A 25,545-nucleotide genomic window follows, 5' to 3' on the forward strand; every position below is an offset into this window, starting at 1 on the left:
CTCCGCCCAGGTTTCCATGGTGACAGTGGTCACCACCTGGACACTGCTTGGAATCCCCCTCATCACATTTTCTTTTTATATATCGTATAAATTCATATAATTTTGTTATCCTGTTTTAATGTTGTATCCCTCTCTCACTCAGACGTGTAACTCAAGTTTTTATCTTGTCTCTTCTCCCACATATGTGAACGGTGTGATGTGAGTCGCTGCTGTGTGCATGTGTAGTCTGTCCTCCTGTCAGGTCTACATGGTGATGGCGGTCGCGTCTTGGGCTGTTCTGGTGGTGTCTGGACACTGCTTGGCATCCTCCTCATATTCTTCATCGATCCATCCATCCATCCATTATCCAAACCGCTTATCCTGCTCTCAGGGATGCGGGGATGCTGGAGCCTATCCCATATTCTTGATATATTTTATAATTCCATTATAATTGTTATGCTCTTTCAATATTGTATTCTGTGAATTGTGTAAACACAACATCAACTGCATGTCTGTCCATCTTGGGAGAGAGAGATCCCTCCTCTGTCTTTTTTTCTCACTGTTAAAGGGTTTTTTTTTTTTTTTTAATGGGAGTTTTTCCTTAGCTGATGGGAGGGTGTATCCAGTGCAACAGTAGCATAGTTTCCACCGGCACCCTGCCGGCCAACAGTAAGGGTGGTGGTCGTTGGTAACCCTGACCTCAACCGATCCGGTATGGAAATCTGATTTGATGATCCGCCATATTTGATTTGGCAAAGGTTTTTTTTTCCATGACGCAACCCTCCCCATTTATCTGGGCCTTGGGACCGGCACTAAGGACGCACTGGCTTGTGCATCCTCAGTGGCTGGATTAGACGTCAGTAGGTCAAACAGAAACAGATTTTCAGGATTGTAACTTTAAGGAGAAGTCGCTGCTTTTGCATAACCAGAGCAAAATGGGAGTGACGAAGAAGGACAGGATTAGGAATGAGAATATTAGAGGGACAGCTCAGGTTGGACAGTTTGGAGACAAAGCAAGAGAGGCAAGATTGAGATGGTTTGGACATGTGTGGAGAGGAGATGCTGGGTATGTTGGGAGAAGGATGCTGGAGCTGCCAGGGAAGAGGAAAAGAGGAAGGCCGAAGAAGAGGTTTATGGATGTGGTGAGGGAGGACATGTAGGTGGCTGATGTGACAATGGAAGATACAGAGGACAGGAAGAGATGGAAACGGATATTCCGCTGTGGCGACTCCTAACAGGAGCAGCCAAAAGTAGTAGTAGTAATAGTAGTAGTAGTAGTCAACAATAGCGGACCGTGCATTTCAGACCTAGGCCTTCAGTGAGACGTCACCTCCTCATAAGTACCCAAAGACAACCGTCATATCGCCATGCTACAATGTTCTAGTCATAAAAGTGGTTATCATCACAATCATCACCACCATCAAGTTATTTGACACTTTTCACTTTCACAACAGCGATATCGTGTGGCAACATGGTGTAACGTACGGCCTTACTGGAAGTAATCCCGCTGGGCACATAAATATGCTATCAAGAAACTCAACAAACACATCCCAGCTGGGCCGCTGGGTATAAAAACAACCAAACATTAAGCAAAGCAACTAACTGTACAAAAAAATACATTTGACTCACCAGTGTTGTCTATTTGAAGACAAAATCCATTCTCCTTTCTTTCTTGATGAAACGGTCGATCACACGGCCATAGAGCACTCCTTCGGCTTTTAAATAAGACAAGCCGGGTTCTGGAAGCCTGTGTAGCTCCATGACTCCTTCTCTGGCGGGAAAAGCAAGCAGGCCCAGCTGTAGTTTTCCGCTTTGCTCGGATCCAGTGAGCCACGGGTACCTTTCCGAGGTGCTTGCCTGGAAATGCCGCACATCCGTCTTCCCCGGTTGGGTCAGAGCCGCTAACTGTGGGGTTGGTCTGTCCGTCTCCACAAGCCTTTGCTTTTCCCCAAACGATCGTCTTGAAAATGGCGTGACTAATAAATCTGCCACCACATCATCCACGAGTTCTCCTTGAGCCATTATTCTCACTCACGGCTAGCTTAGCTTAGCTAACTAGATCAAAAACACCAACGCTAGCTAACATTAGCCACCAACTACCGCGCTGCGCTGCGGAATGCAACCACGACGGCTTCAACCACAGACCTAGGCGCTGCTGCTGATTGGCTGAACAATCGGTCACGTAAGCTGTATGCAGCAAAGACCCTATGATGCTGTGCAAGTATAAAAGAATACGCCCATCCGCTACACATCAAAATCTGATTGGTTGAGTAATCTATCAATCCAGTATTAACGCCTAACTTATTTAGATAGCGGAGACCTTCACTCGACATGCCGAAGGCGCTGACAGCAGGCGATTCCTCACATGGTTACAACAGAGGGGAAAAAGCTGATTGGATGATTTTGTTTGGCTGAGAGACTGCAAGCAGAGCCTCCCGAATTTGCATGTGTAGTCGAAATCGAAATGTAATGCGATATTAACAGACTGATTAGAAGATTGTATTATATTTATTGAAGTGTTTTCCTTTTTCTGTGGAGTCTTAGGCCTTCACCGAAGGCCTAGAAGGCCCTGACGGTTCGCTGCAGGTAGACAACGAGTAGTAGTTGGGTGGCACGGTGGCCCAGTGGCTAGCGCTGTCGACTTACATCAAGAAGGTCCTGGGTTTGAACCCCGGGGTTGTCCAACCTTGGGGGTCATCCCAGGTCGTCCTCTATGTGGAGTTTGCATGTTCTCCCCGTGTCTGCGGTGGCTTTTCTCAGGATGCTCCTGTTTTCCCCCACCATAAAAAAAGACATGCATGTTAGGCTTAATACTCCTGTCTCTGCCCCTGACCGAGGCATGGCAAGACGAACTGGAGTTGGTCCCCGGGTGCTGCCCGGAGGCTGCCCACTCCTTCTAGCTACACAGCTAGGATGGGTTAAATGCAGAGAAGAATTTCCCCATGGGGATTAATATAGTATATTACAATTTTTAAAAAATCAAAGTAGTGGTAGTAGTAGTAGTAGTAGTAGATTTAAGGAGAACCTTTTGGGAAAGCGGTGGTTTATATGAAGACCTGCCAACCTGTGCTGTGTATGAGGGCTCCAACCGGCAGTTTTCTTGATATTTGCTGTAAAAGTGAAGCATGCAACTGGGGTCTTTGTTCAGGTTACTGCTGCATGGACTGTTGAAACAGGGACTGAGGTGTTAGCTAATTCACTGAGACTGAGCCTGGGGCTGAACCCGATGATGAATAGAGAACTGAATAAATTGACGCTATTGGTGGGTCAGTTTACTGACCCCACCAGTCCAGCCCTGTTACGGCTGTTTTGTTCCCTTCTGTATTTAACCCTCACCCTCACTCTCACTCTACATTCAGGTATCCGCCAGGTGCTCCTCATCACCTAATCAACCGGTCAACGAATCCTCCAATTTCCATCAGCTGTGCAGTCTCCCATTTAAACCCCCACATGTCTTCAGTACCCCGGGCCAGCTAGCTAGTTTGTGTGATGTAGCTACTTTGTGTTGATGTCTTTGTCTCTGTAGCTACTTTGTGTTTGTAATGTCTGGCCCGTTTTCGGTTAAGTTTGCATTTTGACTATTTTGAGTTATGTTTAGCCTTTAATTTGTTTAGTTCTTTTGGGTAAGGGGATCAAGGTAAGATGCCCATGGGCAAACACCCCATCACGTGGCTTACCTCTGTTAGACACACTAGGTTAGGAGTGGTTGCCACCCTCTGTCGTTAGGTTTGGTGCTCTTCTAGCATTGTCAAGGGGCGGGGGGGGGGTACTTTTGTTAATAGTTTGTTGTTCTGGCAACCGTTCGGTTCCCTTGTCCTGTCATGGCGTCAGTAAATACGTATTTTATTATATTTATACGTTTATGTCTCACTGTGTTGCACCCTCACCTCACTGTTACCCAGTACACTAATTGTTGCACCCTCTCCAGACCGAGGGACGTAACAAGCCCTGTATAGGGAATTGGCAGCTTTGATCCTCACTCTTAGCTGTCTTTTGTCCAGGAAGTATTTCTTTCCATTAGAAGGTAACACGGGGATTCGAACCGGTGATCCCCGGGTTGGTAGGCAGCGGAATACACCGCCACGCCACATGGACGCCCTTTTGATATATATTTTTAACTTTTCTATAGCTGTCATGGCGTCAGCAAAACCAGACACCTATAAATACTTCATGGCATGTCAGCTGTCACTAAAGCTGTTGCTGAAAGGCAGTCATGCCCTTCATCAAATGCTGTCAGTTGGGGAAGCCTTTCTTTTGACGTCATTGAATACTAATAAGACAGACAATGAGTGTCTTATGAACGCTATATACTTTTTGTTTCTACTTGATATAATCGTGTAGTTTGTTCTTCAGACTGTTAATACTAAGGAATAAATGAAAACACCCCCCCCCAATTGTATCTGGCCAATTACACCACTCTTCCAAGCCGTCCAGGTCACTGCTCCACCCCCTCTGCCGATCCGGAGAGGGCTGCAGACTACCACATGCCTCCTCCGGTACACGTGGAGTCGCCAGCCGCTTCTTTTCACCTGAGAGCGAGGAGTTTCACCAGGGGAACGTAGCGCGTGGGAGAGTCACGCTATTCCCCCCTCCGAACAAGCGCCTCGACCGACCAGAGGAGGCGCTACTGCAACCCGCCGACACGGCCAATTGTGTCTGTAGGGACACCCGACCAAGCCCGAGGTAACACGGGGATTCGAACCAACGATCCCCGTGTTGGTAGGCAACGGAATAGACCTCCGCGTGCACCCGGACGCCCATGCATGTCTTTTTCTTATGGTGGGAGGAAACCTACGCAGACACGAGAACATGCAAACTCCGCAGAGAAGGACCTGAGACGGCCTGGGGTTCGAACCTTCTTGCTGTGACGCAGCAGTGCTAACCACTGGGCCACCGTGCTTCCCCCAAACAAAGTTCTCCCCGTCGGGGAGTCGAACCCCGGTCTCCCATGTGACAGGCGGGGATACTCACCACTATAATGAATAAAATATACCTCAGCTATTCCAAATTCAAGAAGAGAAGAAATTGGGCACTGATTGCAAACAGCTTGTCTGAATGAATAATCTTACCTGGCCACACCCACTCACACACAAACTGTAGGCATCTGGGTAGACTGTGTGCGTGTGTGGGGGGGGGGGGGGATGTTGTGGCCCCTCCAAAAAATGTTTGTGAGTGAGTGCATCTAAAAATATATGCTGTTAAAAGACCTTAGATTTTTTTCTTTTTTCTTTTTTTTTTTTTTTTTGTTAATCAAAATCATAATCCTCGTGGGTAAGAAAAGTGGGGAAACGGGCTCAGTTTTTCTCCACCATCCCCTCTCATCCCCTCCCTCATGTTCTCTCGCTTGGTATTGTCTATGCGGTATCATTCAGGCGGGATCTCACCGGAACAGAAACAGAACGGAAGTAACAGAAACGGAAGTTAAGACGCGTTCTGCCACATACAACGAGCTCAAAATTAATCCATATTTTGATTTGATTGATTGATTGATTGATTGATTTATTTATTGATTGGTTGATTGGTTGATTGATTGATTGGTTGATTCTGTAAAGCTTTGACGTGTCTCTGGTGTCAGCTTGCTTTTGTGGGCTGTTGGTGGGCTAAAAGCATCATTCAGACAAGCCAGCTTTAGCTCTATTTATTAACCGCTGCACAGAAGCAAACATCCGGTCAGGACAGCCTGTAAATATCATGTAACGCCAGGGACTCATCCGAGGAATGTGTAGTCAGTGCCAGGCATACTTCCAACTACAACATTAACCATCCCGTGTAAGTCACACAACAGTTGTGCTTCACATCTCTGACACACCGTGTCTCCATATTCAAGCAAATCCAGCGCAGACATAAAACCAGAAGTTTGCAGGCTATTGCTTTCTGCGCGTCTCCCTTGGTCAGTGGTATCCAAGATGGGACTTATTTTCCAGTTGTTCATCGTCGGGGGCTAACACTGACGCTTGGTGCCTGTCTGTCTGTCTGTCTGTCTGTCTGTCTGTCTGTCTGTCTGTCTGTCTGTCTGTCTGTCTGTCAAGGCGTGGTGCTGAACGGACAGCGCCCCTTATTGTTGAGCGGGGGTGACTTTGTGAAACTCCCCCTCGGTACCTTTTGCCTTTTGAACCCCCCCCCCCCCCCAAACTTTGGTGCTCGGAATTGGTTGTCCTCGGTCCTGTGACGTGTCCTGCCTCTTAAGAATACGCTCGGTGCAACCTACATACATCTATCTGTTGTCCAGCTAATGCTGATTGCCATACCTAATGGATTAGAGCTGTGGCGCCAGAAGGAGTCTCTGGACAAAAGAGGGTGAATCATTTCCGGACGGTCGGCTCGGATGCGCTACTGGCAGCACCAAGACACTGGGAGGGTTTACATTTGGGCCACAGGTAATATATATATAAGGCTACAGCCTCTACGTTCCTTGCCTTTGTGGTGTTATTTGGTAGCAACGCCGCGTGCCATTTCCGGGTAGGGTAATTATTGTCCGTCTATTGTTTATGGTGAGCCTCTTGGTTATAAGCGTGTGGGATTCATGAGTAAGCAATTTTGTGCCATTGAAAATACTTGCTACTCTGTGTAAGAAAAAAAAAAGAAAAGAAGAAGGGGGGGCATCTCAATACGGCGTGAAATGCCCCCTTTTCTCCGCCTTGCCTTGCAGATTTGAGACGCGCTCGCGAGTCACTAGCCTAACGGATTGCCGTTTATTCGTAGTGTGACCGACCACCTGCGCGTGAGAGCCGGCAAGGCGGTGGCTGTCCAAGCCGTGCGGATCGTGGCGCATCTGCACGCTACATCTCACAACCCGAAACCCACCCAAGCACCCACCCACCCACCCACCCCAGCCTACACGCAAGCATGTCGACCACGGGAGAAGTCCCCGCTTTCTTCAAGAAAATGGGCGCCGATAGCCCGAAGCCGCGGCAGAAATTCTGCGGCATGTTTTGTCCGGTGGAGGGCTCGGCGGATAACAAGACGCTGGACTTTGATTCGCTCTCCGGGGGCAAAGGGAAGCGTGACGGACGAGTCATTGACAGACAGACGGACATTTCCCAACCGAGGAAGGTGGAGATAAGGGGGAGCACGGGGAAAGAAGCCTTACAGAATCTGGATGATAGGGTAATTTTTTTTTTTTTGCGCATAGTCATCTCTCCCTCTCTCTCTCTCTCTCTCTCTCTCTCTCTCTCTCTCTCTCTCTCTCTCTCTCTCTCTCTCTCTCTCTCTCTCTCTCTACCTCGTTTCTTTCTTTCTTTCTTTCTTTTTCTGTCTTTCTTTCTTTCTTTCTCTGATTATTCCTTGCTGTCTTTCCCACGTTTACATGTTCTCCCTCATTCAAACACTCCCGCCCCCCCCACCACCAGTCAATTCAATGCATTAAAATGGCTTTGAGTTGTAATACCACCACTTAGGAAAAAAAACACTACATGTCACTCAGTGGGTCTTTCTTAAGTTTGTTGTAGCTCATGCATGTATCCCGGACAGCATCGTTTGCCTACATTTCCCAGCAAGCACTGTAATGTAATGGGCCATTACCGCGACGCACCATGGAGACCCCAATCATGCAGCACTGCCAGAGGGAGCGGCTCCTGGTATTCTAGGGCTGACTTCACATTTTATTTCTCTGCTACTGTATAGTCCACAGTAACGTACCGGGTTGTCAGGGTGTGTGCCTCCATCAGCAAACAACACGTCCTGCTGAAGTGGCCCTCATCCTGAATCGGGACGATCAACCCCAGCCTGCATATTCTATAAGCACAATGGCTGAACTGTGCATGGAACATATCATTGTCTGCTCTGAAGTATTTGCTGTTTGGAGCACGCGCGCGCACACACACACACACACACACACACACACAAGTACAAGCACACACACAGGAACACCCATATGACATACACATGTGTAATGCATGCAGTTTAGCATTAGGCTCAATCCTCCATAGCCACAGGGGCAGATGCAGCTGATCAATAAAAGATCGATGCAGTGACTTGCAGGAAAACCATTCGATAGCCAGAAAGGCAAACTTTACTATTGGTGGTGCATAGTATTAGCCTGCTACCCAGACATTGCTATCTTACGTAGCTTTATAAGAATGTTAGGGTGAGATGTTTCATTCCTACCGTAGGAAACATGCTAATATGGATGTTGGTGGCATAGAGTGCTTGAACTAAATGACTCAGACACATGGCTTATGTAACCACAGTGGGTTGAATCAGTTCATCTGGACACAACGTTTATTGGGAGAAACGTTTCATCACTCATCTAAGTGACCTCTTCAGTCTCAACTGCCTGCAGGTATCCCCACCCTTATAAACCATGCAGTGGCATAACTACAAAAACTAATGATGGTTTCATATGCAAATTGCCATGACCATTAACTAGAGTTTCAATGGCTATGTGTGCTATTCGCAGTTCACAGTCAATCTCTCTTATTAGAGATACATTTTAAAAGACAAAGAATATTAATGTGGTAATTTCCAGGTCAATTAATTACACTGGTGTTCAGCTTTGTGTAACATCATGCCAACACAGGCTTAAACTTTCCCAGCTGCAAATCTGGGCAACATCATATTCAGTAGGCTGATTTTGGAAATTGCTATCTGTCTACCAGTTCTTTTTTTCCCTTCATCTTCTTGAGGGCAAGAATTTATTTAGTCTGACATAATTTTATAATGATGGGTCTTATATCTACTACTAAACATGAGGGGAGGGAGGCATGGCCTATCCTCCATGACACCTAAGGCCCATGCACGGCGCCCCGCCCTGCCCCATTGAAACAAGCTGGCCACTACAATGCAATCAATTGCTTTGCCTTGATTAGAGATGCTAGGTATAATATATATCTTATATATATAACAAAATATATTGGAAACTACACATTTCTATATTTGCTGGCAGCCATACCATCATATACCCTGGCTGTGGCAAATGACGGAAGCTAAGCAGGTATGGGCTTGGCTAGTATTTCGATAACAGACCTCTGGGTAAAACTGAGTTCCTGCCGGAAGTGGTGTTGGTGGGCCAGGAGGGAGCAGTCTCCCCTCTGGTTCTGGGTCTACCTCGGGGTCTACTCCTAGTTGGCCGTGCTCGGAAAAACTCCAAAGGAAGGCGCCCAGGAGGCGTCCTAATCAGATGCCCGAACCACCTCAACTGGCTCCTTTTGGCACAAAGGAGCAGTGGCTCTACTCTGAGCTCCTCACCCTATCTCTAAGGGTGAGCCCAGACACCCTACGGAGGAAACTCATTTCAGCTGCTTGTATCTGCAATCTCACACTTTGGGTCATTACCCAAAGCTCATGACCATTGGTGAGGGTTGGAACGAAGATTGACTGGTAAATTGAGAGTTTTGCCTTCCGGCTCCGATCTCTCTTCACCACAACAGCCCGGTACACCATCTGCATTACTGCTGATGCTGCACCAATCCGCCTGTCAATCTGCCGCTCCATCCTACCCTCACTCGTGTACAAGACCCCGAGATACTTGAACTACTTCACTTGAGGCAGCAACTCATCCCCAACCCCGAGTGAGCAATCCATCATTTTCCGGTAGAGAACCATGGCCTCAGAATTGGAGGTGCTGACTTTCATCCCAGCCATTTCACACTCAGCTGCAAATCGCCCCACTGCGCACTGGAGGGCGCATTCTGATGAAACCAACAAAATCACATCATCTGTAAAGAGCAGAGATGCAATTCTGAAATTCCCCGAAAAAATACACTCCTCAACTTAGCTGCACCTTGAGATCCAGTCGATGAAAATCCCAAACAGAATCAGAGACAAGGGACAACCTTGGCGGAGTCCAACACCCAACAGAAATATGTTTGACTTTGCGTCGAGAATGTGGACACAGCTCTCACTTTGGTTATACAAGGACCGGATGGCTTGTAGCAACTGTCCCGGTACCCCATACTCCTGCAGTACCCCCCACAGAATGCCCCGGGGAACACGGTCGTAACCCTTCTCCAAGTCCACAAAACACATTTAAACTGGCTGGTCAAACTCCCATGCCCCCCCCCGCAGCACTTTTGCAAGGGTAAAAAGTTGGTCCGTTGTTCCATGGCCAGGACAGAATCCGCACTGTTCCTTCTGTATCCAAGGTTCAACAATTGGTTGGAGCCTCCTTTCCAGCACCCTAGAGTAGACTTTCCCAGGGAGACTGAGCAATGTGATGCCCTGATAATTGGAGCACACCCTCCGGTCCCCTCTTTTAAATATGGGAACCACCACCCCAGTCTGCCACTCCACAGGTACTGTCCCCAACCTCCACACGACACTGAAGAAGTGTGTTAACCAAGACAGCCCTACAATGTCCAGAGCCTTCAGCATCTCAGGGCGAGGAGCTTCTTAACTACCTCAGAGACCTCTGCCAGGGATATGGGTGGGCTTTCCCCTGAGTCTTCAGATTCTACCTCATCCACTGAGGACGTGTTAACCGGGTTCAGGAGCTCCTCAAAGTGTTCTTTCCACCACTTGACAACAATTCCCCTCCAAGCTGAAGGAGGCAACTCACTTCCACCTCCACCAAAGTGTAGCACCCACCTGGGTGATGCATGGCAACCACAAACGTGTCCATTTGGCTACAAACAGTGCATCCGGAAAGTATTCGCACCCCTTCACTTTCCCCACATTTTGTTATGTTACAGCCTTATTCCAAAATGGATTAAATTCCGTTTTTTTCTCATCAATCTACATACTATACCTCATAATGGCAAAGCGAAGAAGGTTTTGTAGAATTTTTTGCAAATTTATTAAAAATGAAAAACTGAAATATTGCATGTACATAAGTATTCACACCCTTCACTCAGTACTTGGTTGAGGCACCCTTGGCAGAGATTACAGCCTCAAGTCTTCTTGGGTATGAAGTTACAAGCTTGGCACACCTATATTTGGGGTATTTCTCCCATTCTTCTTTGCAGATCCTCTCGAGCTCTGTAAGGTTAGATGGGGAGCGTCACTGCACAGCTATTTTCAGGTCTTTCCAGAGATGTTCAATGGGGTTCAAGTCTGGGCTCTGGCTGGGCCACTCAAGGACATTCACAGACTTGTCCCGAAGCCACTCCTTCGTTGTCTTGGCTGTGTGCTTAGGGTCGTTATAGTGTTGAAAGGTAAACCTTCGCCCCAGTCTGAGATCCTGAGCACTCTGGAGCAGGTTTTCATCAAGGATCTCTCTGTACTTTGCTCCATTCATCTTTCCCTCGATCCTGACTAGTCTCCCAGTTCCTGCCGCTGAAGAACATCCCCACAGCATGATGCTGCCACCACCATGTTTCACTGTAGGGATGGTATTAGCAAGGTGATGAGAGGTGCCTGGTTTCCTCCAGACGTGACGTTTGGCATTTAGGCCAAAGAGTTCAATCTTGGTTTCATCAGACCAGAGAATCTTATTTCTCATGGTCTGAGAGTCCTTTAGGTGCTTTCTGGCAAACTCCAAGCGGGCTGTCATGTGCCTTTTACTGAGCAGAGGCTTCCGTCTGGCCACTCTACCATAAAGGCCTGATTGGTGGAGTGCTACAGAGATGGTTGTCCTTCTGGAAGGTTCCCCCGTCTCCACAGAGGAACGCTGGAGCTCTGTCAGAGTGACCATCGGGTTCTTGGTCATCTCCCTAACCAAGGCCCTTCTCCCCCGATTGCTCAGTTTGTCTGAACGGCCAGCTCTAGGAATGCACTGCCAACAGTGGGAACTTATATAGACAGGTGTGTGCCTTTCCAAATCATGTCCAGTCAATTGAATTTACTACAGGTGGACTCCAATCAAGATGTAGAAACATCTCAAGGATGATCAGTGGAAACAGGATGAACCTGAGCTCAATTTTAGTGTCATAGCAAAGGGTGTGAATACTTATGTACATGCAATATTCAGTTCTTTATTTTTAATAAATTTGCAAAAATTTCTACAAAACCTTTTTCACTTTTTCATTATCGGTTATTGTGTGCAGATTGATGAGGGAAAAAAAGAATTTAATCCATTTTGGAAGAAGGCTGTAACATAACAAAATGTGGGGAAAGTGAAGGGGTGTGACTTTCCTGATGCACTGTATAATAACCAGGGAATAACTTCTTGCATGGAAACTGCTTCATAAATTAAATGCATATTGAATTAAAAGCAAACATTACATAGTTTTTTGATGATAGCACTAGAGGGTTAATCTCTCTCATTTAGCCTTTTAAAATCATCCATCCATCCATTATCCAAGCCGCTTATCCTCATTGGGGTCACGGGATGCTGTAGCCTATCCCAGCAGTCATTGGGCGGCAGGCGGGGAGACACCCTGGACAAGCCGCCAGACTACTGTAAAACATAAATGTTTAGAAAAGTCGTGTAGATGAAGTAAAATATGTAGGCTCAATATAATGGTTGTGTCAAAAAAGAAATAATCTAATAATAATAATAATAATAATAATAAAATTAAACTTATACAGCGCTTTTCTAATACTCAAAGTCGCTTAAGGAAGAAAATGAGCTTTATAAATGATTGCATCATTTTGGGCATTTTACTTTAAAAGTTGTATCAAGTGAACAGTATAACTTCACTGGAGTATAACTGCTTTAGTTCTCACAAAAATAACTATTTTGGCCGAGCCGGGGGGTGTGTGTGAGATTAATTTTCCGAGCATGCGCAAAAGAACACTTCCTGGTTGCTGGACGTTCCCGCGCGATCTCTGGAGTTGTCGGACATTACGTGAAATGAATGGTGAGTCCCTAAATACACTTACGCTACATCTTAGTCAGCAAATTTAACGTTTAGAATAGGTTTTTTTTCAGTATCCATAACGATTTGCGGTGCTTATTAGTTCTCTGGCAATCCACTGACTTGCAACTCGCATATAACGTTACATTTCGTTTATTTCACACGCTTGTACCAGGATCGCTAGCACTAACTCGCCCATTGAACTGCCAAACTGCAACAGGTTGACATTTCTATATTACGAGTTGTACATGCATTTTAATTTTATTAATAGTTGATATTTTCAAATGCTGCTCGCGTTCAGATGTTTTTAGGGCTGCATGGTGTACTGAATCGTGAAACGGGCATCTCCTACTACGGACGTTGTAACATGCTAGATTCCCGTGTTAACACGTGTGCATCGGAGCAGATTCCAGTGATTAGATGCAGCCCATGTGGTGCCATTTTTTAGTGACGCACGCCTTCCGAAGCACGGATCCACCGGTTTGCAGGGGTGGCTACGGCGTGAGTCAGATTAAACATCAAACCGGTTCGCTAATACAATTGTAAACTACTAATAAGACACGTTAGCCCCTAGCTAACGGGTCTGACCCTTTAGTCGAGCGGTTAGTGATGTCGCCTTCTGGTGCAGTACACCCCGTATCGAATCCCGTACCGGGCAGGAAAATAACCGGCTGCACAATGGTTAATACAGGTAGTACGAAGTATGCCGTTTTACTAAATTAACGTGTATGGTTTGATAATTAGCTTGGTTGACGAAAATGACAACGAACATTATCAACGGGCTGTTACCTAGGAAGTAGTTAACTATTTCAGTAGCCGACAAAATAGAGAACGTTGCTAGAATGCTATCTGTTGTAACTAGCACTTTGATGGTTAGCCCGTAGCTAGCAAGTTAGCGAATGTAGCATTGTAGATCTCCATTTGAAAAAGTACATGACCCAGTACCCGCCATTTCGCGATTCAGTATATTGTGCACTCTGAATAGGTAATGATAACACTTTGGCTGTGGCAATGCTAGCTAGTTAGGTACATATTAGATGTTAGGGTTTTTTTTTCTTGCCGTTTTGAATTTTCTGTTAAAAGGTTAAAACAGTGAACGTTGCTGCACAAATCAATTAGGGTTAAATCAGTTCATCCGGATACGTTTATTGACAGATACGTTTCATCACTCAACTAAATGGCGTAGTTGAGTGATGAAACGTATCTGTCAATAAACGTTACATCCAGATGAACTGATTCAAACTGCTTTGATTGGATTATTGAGCATGCATCAAGACCTTCCTGCACAAAATAACTTAATTCAACTAAATTTCAACATTCTTTGTCATTGTTTTAACTCAAGTAGGCCTAATGTAAAATCGTTTTGCATATAAACTGAATAAATGATAACTTCGTTATTAATTAATACATTTTACTTCGTTTTTATATTTCAGGTGCTTCATCGCTAACAAGCAGAAGACTCAATCGTAGATCTGCCAACTCACATCAAGCCTGAGACTCACGCAAACGGTAGTCTTCGCGCGCTCTCACGCCACACCTATTTCTCAAGCTGTCAAATGACGCGCTATTTTGCGTGAATTTACAACTGCTTTGAAGACATTTCGGACAGACTTCACTAGTGCTCTACATCGGAGGCTTCAATACGAAAAACAATCTGACAGGTGGTGAGTATTAGCCTACTAACACTATTACTACTACTATATTACTACTACTACATGATGTAGTTTAGAGTAGGTAATGTTCGGTAACCTGCCTGGTTCGCCTATGGAAGATTACCACGCAAATACATGCAGCGGTTATCCATTTAGGGGTGGAGCCCCTAACTAGCGATGGGTACCGAAACCAGGTATTAAACAGGCTCCGAGGCTAAATTATTAAAGACTGTCATATTGATAGGCTCTGACATTACTGGTTCTTTATTGGTACATTTTAATGTTTTGATGTAATTTATTATCATGCTGCAGCCTATCCTCTGCTTCCTGTGTCGGGACTCCTCCACACACAAACACACACACACACCGAGCGACGTCAGTGGACAGCAGAGCAGTTAGGCCGCTGTGAGACAGTGAACCAGAAGTGAATATAACTCACGTTGACGACAACTGCGCTCGTTACTGTAAGTGGAGTCAAACCTTCGCGAGTAAAAAGCCAATACTTTATCAATACACCTGCTCAAAAGCGGTATTTCAATCTGCTCTGTCCGCAGTCTCTCGTCCTCTGCTGCTATGTTTTACGCAAGCACAGTGTGCTAGCTCATCTAACAGCGAATTGTTACAAACAAGCTAAAACAAAAGCTCTCTGTACGTAGTCTAACTGTTTATGTTAGTTTGCCGCATATATTTAAATTTGGCAAATTCTTGTAAATTTAGCTGTTGGCAGAGACAAACCAGCCTCTCCTGTCTCTGCCAGCAGTACATGCAAGCAGTGAATCACATCAGCAGAAGGAGGAATGAACCCCGGGTTCATTACTGTCGATGTGTCCAGGTTGCACCACGTGGTGTATTTAAGAATGAACTTAGTATGGCGATGCCAGTGGCTTCCTGGGAAAGGCCCAATGACAACCACGAGTAGTGCGGTGACAACTGGAGAGACGGTGGACAGCTCAGAGAGACGGCAACTGGGGCAGGGAGGGTTAGCACCCCAAGCTGCAGCTGTTAAGATGGAGCACCAACAAATATTCTACGAAGAGCCTTTCTGCAGATGCGGCAAGGTCTGCAAAAACCCAAGAGGTCTAAAGATCCACCAGACCAAGATGGGCTGTGAGCAAGTGGTGCAACACACACAGAGCAAGTGCCTGATACAGCACCTGATGAGACGGAGGAGGAGCTAAGCCCAAAGAAACCCCACTTTGCCCAGAACTTCCACGTGCCGCCGCCAGACTGCCCTCGGTGTTATTGGAACTGCCGGTCTGCATGCTAGCAGTTAGCGTAGTCTGCCCCGCTTCCGCTTCCTGTCAGACCGCCCTTGTTACCGTGTTACCTCTTCGGGTACAGCTCCAGGCAGGGCTGTGGTCCCTGGCCCCACGGTACGCAGCAGACCGAGCTCTCCCGGCCGATCCAGCACCAGCTCTCCCAGCCATCAAATGAAGACAAACTTAGACGCAGACATGGACAAAGACACTGTATAGACGGTACTGGGTGAGGCCGCCGCAAATGTGAATTCGCGCCGCCATCTTCCCACACCAGAAGCAGAAAGTTTCAATGTACATAGCTGCAGTTTTGCGTGTCTGGAGGAGCTAAGCTTTGGCTGAGTCGTCAGCACAGTTGTCTGTGGTCTGGGGGATGGCAACCCTCCCTTGCTACAACAATAGTTTATTGAAGAACATTTATTTTAACACTTTAATATCCTAAAATTGGAAGTACAATAAAAACAAAAACAGGATTGTTATGCTTATTTCCACATTTGTTCAGATACAAATAATTTTGCTGGCTCAACAAATACAAGTACTGGGCTCTCTGCACATCCCTGTTATCTACTGATGGAAAGCTTTGCTCAGTGAGGCAACTTAACGTTACCTGCTACAATTAGAACAACTGTTTGGTCTACTGTAGGCTGCATCAAACGACATGTAGCCTACTAGTCCAAATCACAATTTAAATTTGCTTTTAAATAAATATCTGAATAATACCCTATAATGATAATAATGAATTATTTCTTATTGTTATTGCCAGCCAACATCAAGGAAGTGTGTGTGTTTGTGTGTGTGTGTGTGTGACTCAAGCCTGATTTGCAGTTGTTGACAGTGACTGAGAACAGACAACAGAGAAATGGTAAGAATTATATTCCAACTAAGTCGTATCATGTTGTAATTGGTACAGTTACTTGTGTAGATTAACTATACTAACAGGGCTGTTTTAATCCTTATAAGTTTTAAGGATGTCCTCTACAGATAAGGCAGGGCGAGCAGCAGGAAAAAAGAGGTACCTATTGTTTTACTTGACAAAAGATCAGCCACCCAAGAAAAGAGCCCCTCAGGCAGAACAGCAACAACAGCCAGAACAGCAACAACAGCCAGAACAGCAACAACAGCCAGAACAGAAACAGCAGCCAGAACAGCAACAACAGCCAGAACAGAAACAGCAGCCAGAACAGAAACAGCAGCCAGAACAGCAACAACAACAGCCAGAACAGCAACAACAGCCAGAACAGCAACGCCAACAGCCAAAACACCAACACCAACAGCCAGAACAGAGACCGAGTAGAAAATTGAATGGAGCTGCCACATACAGATGCAGCTTTAAGAATGAGTGGACCACAAAATGGCCATTCATTACCAAAGGAACCCTCAATACATATTACTGGTGCTCTGTATGCCGGGTCGAAAACACATGTTGTCACCAGGGTGTAGCAGATGTTGTGCGGCACATCAAAGGCAAGGGCCACCAGAACAAAACACGGGCACTGCAATCCGCTGCTGCAGTATACAGATTTTCGGTGCCCGTCTCCTCTGTTGGAGGGATGGCTGATCAAGAGGCTAAGGTAGGCTATATGTGCGCAATATACAGCCAAGCAAATGGATGGGCTATAATGTTAAATGTATGTATAGGCTACTCTTTATTTAATCTTTATTTAACAGGCAGTCTCACTGAGATTAAGATCTCTGAGACCTGAGACCATTCATAAGACAAGAACACAATCAGCAAACAGAAACAACACAACTATATGATCAACAAATCATGAAAAGTTACAAGAATTCTAAAAAAAACATCAGATAATAAAAGCTTTAAAATCTCCAAGAGGAATGAAAGACTGATGAAAGTTTGAGGGCGGTTTGCAGTTCATTCCTTTATTACTGTGACCATTAACTAGAGTTTCAATCGCCATGTGTACTATTCACAGTTCACAGTTAATCGCTCTCATTTAACGTTTTCATTTAGATATGCATTTTAAAAGATAAGGAATATCATTGTGGTAATTTCGAGGTCAATTAATTACACCGATGTTAAGCTTTGTGTAACATCATACCAACCCAGACTTAAACTTTCCCAGCTGCAAATCTGGGCAACAATATATTCAGGATGCTGATTTTGGAGAATGCTATCTGCCTACCAGTTTTTGGGGGGTTTTTTTAGGGCAAAAAATTAATTTAGTCTGACATAATTTTATGAGTTATATCTACTATTAAACATTGTGTCAGCCGACACACCAATGCTTTCCAATCAAATTGAAACCCGAGGAGAGGGAGGAGTGGCCTATCCTCCATGACACCTAAGGCACATGTGCGGCGCCCCGCCCTACCCCATTGAAACAAGCTGGCCGACTATAATGCAATCAATTGCTTTGCCTTGATTAGGAATGCTGCATATGCATAACAAAATATCTTGGAAACTACAAATTTCCATATTTGCCGGCAGCCATACCAACATGTACCCTGGCTCTGCCAAATGACAGAAGCTAAGCAGGTATGGGTTTGGCTAGTACTTGGATGGGAGACCACCCAGGAAAACCAAGTTGCTGCCGGAAGTGGTGTTAGTGGGCCAGTAGGGGTCAGTCTTCCCTCTGGTCCTAATAAAAAACAAATATCAAATCCCAATGTCCCAGTGCAGTGATGGGGACACTGCTGTAGAAGATGCCGTCCTTCGGATGAGACATTAAACCAAGGCCCTGACTCACTGTGGTCATTAAAGATCCCATGGCACTTATTGCAAAGAGTAGGGGGTTCCCCGGTGTCCTGGCAAAATTCCCAACCTGGCTGTCTCCATCTGGCCACCTAATCATCCCCCCATGTAATTGGCTCAGTGATTCCTCCCTCTCCACCTCAAGCTGATGTGTGGCGATCGTTCCGGTGCAAAATGGCTGCTGGGCATCATCTAGGTGGGTGCCACACAATGGTGGTGGTTGAAGTGAGTTACCCCCTTCAATGTGAGGCACTTTTTGTGTCTAGGAAAGTGCTATATAAATGAAATGATTATTATATTAAGTATTTCATCACTATTAGAGTTCCATGTAAACTGCACGAGTATGAAGCAAATATTACAGTTTTTGATGATAGCACTAGAGGGTTAATCTCATTTAGCCTTTTAAAATTAAAAGTACAATATAAAAAAATTGTATGTTGAGAAAGGTTGTGGAAATTAAATATATGTTGGCTCAACATAATGGTTGTGTCAAAAAAGAAATGAGCTTTATCAATTGTTGCATAATATTGATCATTCTACTTTAAAAGTTACATCAAGAGAACGAGTATAACTGTGCTCAGGCAACTTTTAAATTTGCGCAACAATAATTATGTTGGCCAAGCAAAACAGGGGACACGATTAATCTTCGGAGCATGCGCAACAGGACACTTCCAGGCTTCTGGACGTTCCCACATGATCTTTTACCTGTCCTAGTCTGGAGTCATCCGGCATTACGTGACATGAATGGTGAGTCCCTTAAAATACACTTAGGCTACAACTTAGTCAGCAAATTTAAAGTTTAGAAAAAAAAATTTCAGTATCCATAACGATTTGTAGTACTTATTAGTTCTCTGGCAGTCCACTCACTTGCAACTCGCATATAACGTTACAGTGAGTTTATTTAACACACTTGTATCAGGATTGCTTAGAAATAATTGAACTGCCAAGCTGCAACAGTTTGCAATTTCTATATTACGAGTTGTACATGCATTTTAATTTTCTTAATTGCTTATATTGTCAAATGCTGTTCGCATTCATATGCTTTTAGGGCTGCATGATGTACTGAATTGTGAAATGGGCGATTACTCAGTCATCTGCTATTACAAACGTAGTAACATGCTTAATTCCCCTGCTATCACAGTGTGAACTGGAGCAGATAGCATTCTAGTGATTAGATACAGCACCTGCGGTGCCATTTTTTAATGGCGCACCCCTTCCGAAGCACAGATCCACTGGTTTCCAGGGGTGGATACGGCATAAAAGTCAGATTAAAAATCAAACTGGTTCACAAATACAATGACTAATAGTCAGCTAGTACTAGTTGGCTTTTTTACCAAATTAGTGTGTATGCTTTGACAATTAGCTTGGTTGACCAAAATGATAATGAACATTATTGAAGGGCTGTTTTGGGTAACTAGGAAGTAGTTAGCTATTTCAGTAGTCAACAAAATAGAGAACGTTGCTAGAATGCTATCTGTTGTAACAAACACTTTAATGGTTAGCCCGTAGCTAGCAAGTTGGCGAATGTAGTATTGTAGATCTCCATTTGAAGTACATGACACAGTACCCGTGATTTTGCAATTCAGTATATTTTGCACTCTGAATAGGTAATGATAAAAAGTTGGTTCTGGCAATGCTAGCTAGTTAGGTACACATTAGCTGCTTGGGTGTTTTTTTCTTACCGTTTTGAATTTTCTGTTAAAATGTTAAAGCAGTAAACATTCCCACACAAACAAAAACTTAATTCAACAAAATTTCAACATTCTTCGTCATTAGTTTAATTCAAGTAGGCCTACTGTAGAAGCATTTTGTATGTAAACTGAATAAATGAAAGCATCATTAGTAATTAATACATTTTACTTTGTTTTTATATTTCAGGGGCTTCGTCGCTAACATAAGCAGAAAACTGAGTGCAGTGCCGTTATGGTACATTTTCCACGGAGCAGCAGGACATTCTGCTCAAGCACTACAGATTTCATCACTGGCAAGCTGCTAGAGATTCTTTTCCCTGTTTACATCCAGAGTGCGTTTGTACTTTTAAAACAACAGGGGCTTTAAAACCCCATTTATGGAGAGCACATCCTAAAGCAGTCAAATGCACTGAAAATGCCACTTTTCAGTGTGAATTATGTGAGTTTAAAGACATTTGCTCTCAGACATTTCTCCAAGATTTAGGAAGACATTTGAAAAACCATGGGAGGGTTCATTGTCCATTTTCAAACTGTAATTTTAGCAGCAACAACCACACCACTTTTAGAGCTCACAAGACCAAGAAACACAAAAAAACAAACATTGGATGACTTCCAGACATCCGTTGGTGCTGTAAATAGTACAGATAATGAGTTTGATACAGCTTCATTTTCACAACGTGTACCAGTTCAAGCTGAAGAAATACAGGCAGGTCAAATTTCAGACTTAAACCCTGAAGACAGTGAGCCGATAATTGAACATAAACTTGCAGCCTTGTTTCTGTGTATGCAGTCACAGTTGCATGTGTCCCAAAGTGCCTCTCAGCAGATCATCGACAATATAAATGACATTCTGCCAATCGCAAAATCAAACACACTTTGTGCAATTGAAGAAATTCTGCTAAAGCATAACTAATGTTAATAAGTCCATTGTTGCTGATATTGCATATACGTTACAAATAACTAACCCATTTCTGAGTGCCACCACTGGAAAAGGTCCTCTTTCAACCAACCATAAGCAAAAAATCTACTTTAAAAACAATTTCAGCATAACTGAACCTGTAGATTATGCGTTTAGTAGGGCACAAAGCATACGTTTTTTTATGTTCCTCTTCTGAAGGCTTTGAAGACTGTTGGATCAACCTGAAATACTTAAGATGTGTCCTGTCAAGGAGAGTACACAAGGATATTACAGTTCATCTTTTGATGGTAAATATTTTAAAGACAACAAGTTTTTTGGGGCTAAGGTTTCAGACTTTCACTTGGGTTTTATATTGATGATTTTTGAAATAGCCAACCCTCTGGGAACTTCTCGAAAAAACAGCAACATAAAATTACAGTAGTCTATTGGGTCATTTTGAATTGGGAATCGGCACCGATCAAGTCTCAACTCAATACAGTTGGCACTGCTTGGGAAATGTTCTGAATACGGCTATGAATCATTATTTGAACCACTTTTACGTGGCTTAAGGAACTTGGAGGAGGATGGTGTGTTTCTTGAACAGATTGGTGAGAATATCAGGGGAATAGTGCTCACTATCTGCAGACAATCTTGGAGCTCATGGACTTTGAGGATTTCAGTAAGGTTTTCATGTGGAAAAATTTTGCACATATTGCTTAGCATCTTTGAATGACATTCAAACTACAGAGGTGAGACAGGGACTCTTTCCACTTAGAAGTCCTGAGCAACATGACCTGGCGTTGCTGAGTTGAAAAGCAATGCGTTATTGACAAAAGTGGATGGTGTTAAATCTGAATGTGTGCTACAGAAACACCTATACGTCGTTCACACCATTACTGGCTTTCCTCAAGATGTTCTGCATGATCTGTTTGAAGGGATTTGGCTCTGTGTCTGCAGAAGTTGATTGATGCCAAGTGCTTTACCTTTGAGAAGCTCAACAGCATTATCCACTCATTTCCATACTCCTATTCAGATAACGTTATCCAAGCTCAAAGAATTCCTTAAGACATTTTACTTAAAGAAAACAATTGGAGGAAATGGTCATGAAAATTGGACCCTACTAAAGCTGATCCCTCTCATGATAGGTGGTATGGTGCCTGAGGATGAAAAAGCATGGGAACTGTTAATGGACTTAAAATACACTGTGGAGTTAGTGGTTAGTTCCAAATAATCAAAGGAATCTCTCTGTTATCTTGAGAGTAAGATTTCTGATCATCGTAAACTGTTCACTGATGTCTTTCCCGATGAGAGGTTGCAACCAAAACATCATTACCTTGAGCACTATCCACACCTGATCTGCTGTTTTGGTCCTCTGGCCTATCTGTGGCTAATTTCAAAAATCCCCTCAAAATGTTGGCAAGTAAACATTATTGCTTATGCTTTGGACTCACGGAATTTTTTCAAAGCACCACTGCATGTTAAAAAAATGAAGATGGTCAAAATGTTGGCTGTTGAAACACAGCTGAGGATAACAGTTGAGAACAAATATTCAAATCTGAGTGCCTTCTCTCTTGCTTCAAATGCAACATTGCATGGGACTTTATATACAACCCCCATTCCAATGAAGTTGGGACATTGTGTAAAACGTAAATAAAAACAGAATCCAATGATTTGCAAATAATTTTCGACCTATATTCAATTGAATACACTACAAAGACAAGATATTTAATGTTCAAACTGATAAACGTTATTGTTTTTTTTGCAAATATTCACTCATTTTGAATTTGATGCCTGCAACATGTTCCAAAAAAGCTGGGACAGGGGCATGTTCACCACTGTGTTACATCACCTTTCCTTTTAACAACACTCAATAAGCGTTTGGGAAGTGAGGACACTAATTGTTGAAGCTTTGTAGGTGGAATTCTTTCCCATTCTTGCTTGATGTACGACTTCAGTTGCTTAACAGTCCGGGGTCTCCGTTGTCGTATTTTGCGCTTCATAATGCGCCACACATTTTCAATGGGAGACAGGTCTGGACTGCAGGCAGGCCAGTCTAGTACCGGCACTCTATTACTATGAAGCCACGCTGTTGTAACACGTGCAGAATGTGGCTTGGCATTGTCTTGCTGAAATAAGCAGGGACGTTCCTGAAATAGACGCCGCTTGGATGGCAGCATATGTTGCTCCAAAACCTTTATGTACCTTTCAGCATTAATGGTGCCTTCACAGATGTGCAAGCTACCCATGCCATGGGCACTAACACACCCCCATACCATCACAGATGCTGGCCTTTGAACTTTGCGCTGTTAACAATCTGGATGGTCCCTTTCCTCTTTAGCCCGGAGGACACATCATCCATGATTTCTAAAAACAATTTGAAATGTGGAGTCGTCAGACCACAGCACACTTTTCCACTTTGCGTCAGTCCATCTCAGATGAGCTTGGGCCCAGAGAAGCCAGCAGCGTTTCTGGGTGTTGTTGATATATGGCTTTCGCTTTGCATGGTAGAGTTTTAACTTGCACTTGTAGATGTAGCGACAAACTGTGTTAACTGACGATGGTTTTCCGAAGTGTTCCTGAGCCCACGTGGTAATATCCTTTACAGAATGATGTCGGTTTTTAATGCGGTGCTGCCTGAGGGGTCGAAGGTCACGGGCATTCAATGTTGGTTTTCGACCTTGCCGCTTACGTGCAGAGATTTCTTCGGATTCTCTGAATCTTCTGATAATATTATGGACTGTAGATGATGAAATCCCCAAATTCCTTTCAATTGTACGTTGAGAAAGGTTGTTCTTAAACTGTTGGACTATTTGCTCCCGCAGTTGTTCACAAAGTGGTGAACCTCGCCCCATCCTTGCTTGTGAACGACTGAGCCTTTCAGGGATGCTCCTTTTATACCCAATCATGACACTCGCCTGTTTCCAATTAACCTGTTCACCTGTGGAATGTTCCGAACAAGTGTTTTTTGAGCATTCCTCAACTTTCCCAGTCTTTTGTTGCCCCTGTCCCAGCTTTTTTGGAACGTGTTGCAGGCATCAAATTCAAAATGAGTGGATATTTGTAAAAAACAATAAAGTTTATCAGTTTGAACATTAAATATCTTGTCTTTGTAGTGTATTCAATTGAATATAGGTCAAAAAGGATTCGCAAATCATTGTATTCTGTTTTTATACACGTTTTACACAACGTCCCAACTTCATTGGAATCGGGGTTGTAGAAGAGGAATGATTCTGTCTGTTGGAGTCTGTGGTGGGTTTCCAGAGTTTGGTCAAAATTATAGCATTCTGGTTGTTGGCACAGAGGTCTCATTCATAGTGGAGAAACTTTCCTCATGGTACTTTGAACATTTTCAGGCATATGAGATTGTTGAAAGTAGCTATTGATGTAGCTGTTGTGAGCCCACAGGATCTCAGTGATTTCTATCCTTTGCCATCATACAAAGTTGATGGAAAACTTATGGTGTCAGCTAAGAGATTTTTACTTTGTTGAAATTGAATTCCTTTTTAATTTTAAATTTTCTCTTCGGTTTTCCCCAGAAAACAATGTTGCTTCGAGTCATTCTCTCACCTGGAAACATCAGAAGGCAATCTATTCCCACGCCATAGTCAGTTGAGGAACTCGCCACCATTCTCTGTGAAAAACTACAGCTAGAGAAAGGCTTTGTCATCCAATATGAAGACCCCGATTTCAACAATGAACTTTATACTTTACATGACATCGCTGAGCCTCCAGCAGACAAAGCGACTTTGAAGCTCCATTGGGAACTAGTTTTAAGCACTGTCAGAGGTTGCTCACTCTGGATAGAGCAAACATGACGTTCACTCAGTCGTCATCCCATTCAGGTTTTTCTCTTTCTCCAACTCTGTCTAGTTCAGATCAGTGGCCAAACAAGTTTCCAGTACCTTTATTCTCATATGGTGTGAAGTTAAGGCTTCAGAAAGCCAAAGAGGATCTTTAAAAAAAATGGTACGACCCTGATTATTCCAAGAGACATGAAAATGGATATCTTGGATAAATTAGCTGAAGCAGTGTACTCCTACAAAGCCTACCCCAAGGACTCTGAAACAGAAGGTTGCATCTGCTTTGGTAGAAAAACACCCATGTTCTTAAAGCCCCAGGATCTGGCACTGGATGGGAAGTATGGAAAATTAGTTTGAAGTCTAAAATGGTGAATTGTTGTCAGAAACTCCAAAATGGTAGATGCAGTGAGATGACTGTGAATACTCAATTCAAGACAAAGTTCGTCTAGAGGATCTCTAAAGAGACCCCGAAGAGCTGAACTAAACTTTCTTCCTGACCATCCTGTTGGTTTGGATGAAGAAGCTTTGAATGAATGAATGATGATTTATTTTGAACATGTAAATAAGCAGGATATAACATACAGATAATCCATTGCCAATAACCTGAAGTGATCAACTCCACACATCAAACTCGGCGAACAAATTTCCATATACATCAAATTATTTGTTACATGTTCGAAAAGGAGTAGGAGGAAGTATACACTTATTTTTTCCTACCCCTTATCATCTACACTTAGGTTAATTCAGCTACTATACATTACAAAAAAATATATATGTATGTATAACAAAAAAAATATATGTAACAACCCAGGTATCACTCGGTGTCCTATGAAGGAAAATGAACAAAAAAATGTAATTAGGAATGTTTGGAGATAAATAAAACTT

At 43.8% G+C, this 25,545-nt stretch overlaps 1 protein-coding gene across 1 annotated transcript in view; it reads left to right on the forward strand.

The window, feature by feature from the left end:
• Positions 1 to 6,825: 6,825 nt before the first annotated feature.
• The window catches only part of LOC130121545 (dihydropyrimidinase-related protein 2-like), a 44,831-nt gene continuing 26,111 nt past the window's right edge, over positions 6,826 to 25,545 (forward strand). The window contains exon 1 of the mRNA XM_056290383.1: positions 6,826 to 7,086. Within this exon, the coding sequence (XP_056146358.1) occupies positions 6,826 to 7,086 (261 nt within the window). The remainder of the gene's footprint in view (positions 7,087 to 25,545) is intronic.

Source organism: Lampris incognitus, chromosome 12, assembly GCF_029633865.1.
Source record: "Lampris incognitus isolate fLamInc1 chromosome 12, fLamInc1.hap2, whole genome shotgun sequence".
Classification (NCBI taxonomy): Eukaryota; Metazoa; Chordata; class Actinopteri; order Lampriformes; family Lampridae; genus Lampris; species Lampris incognitus.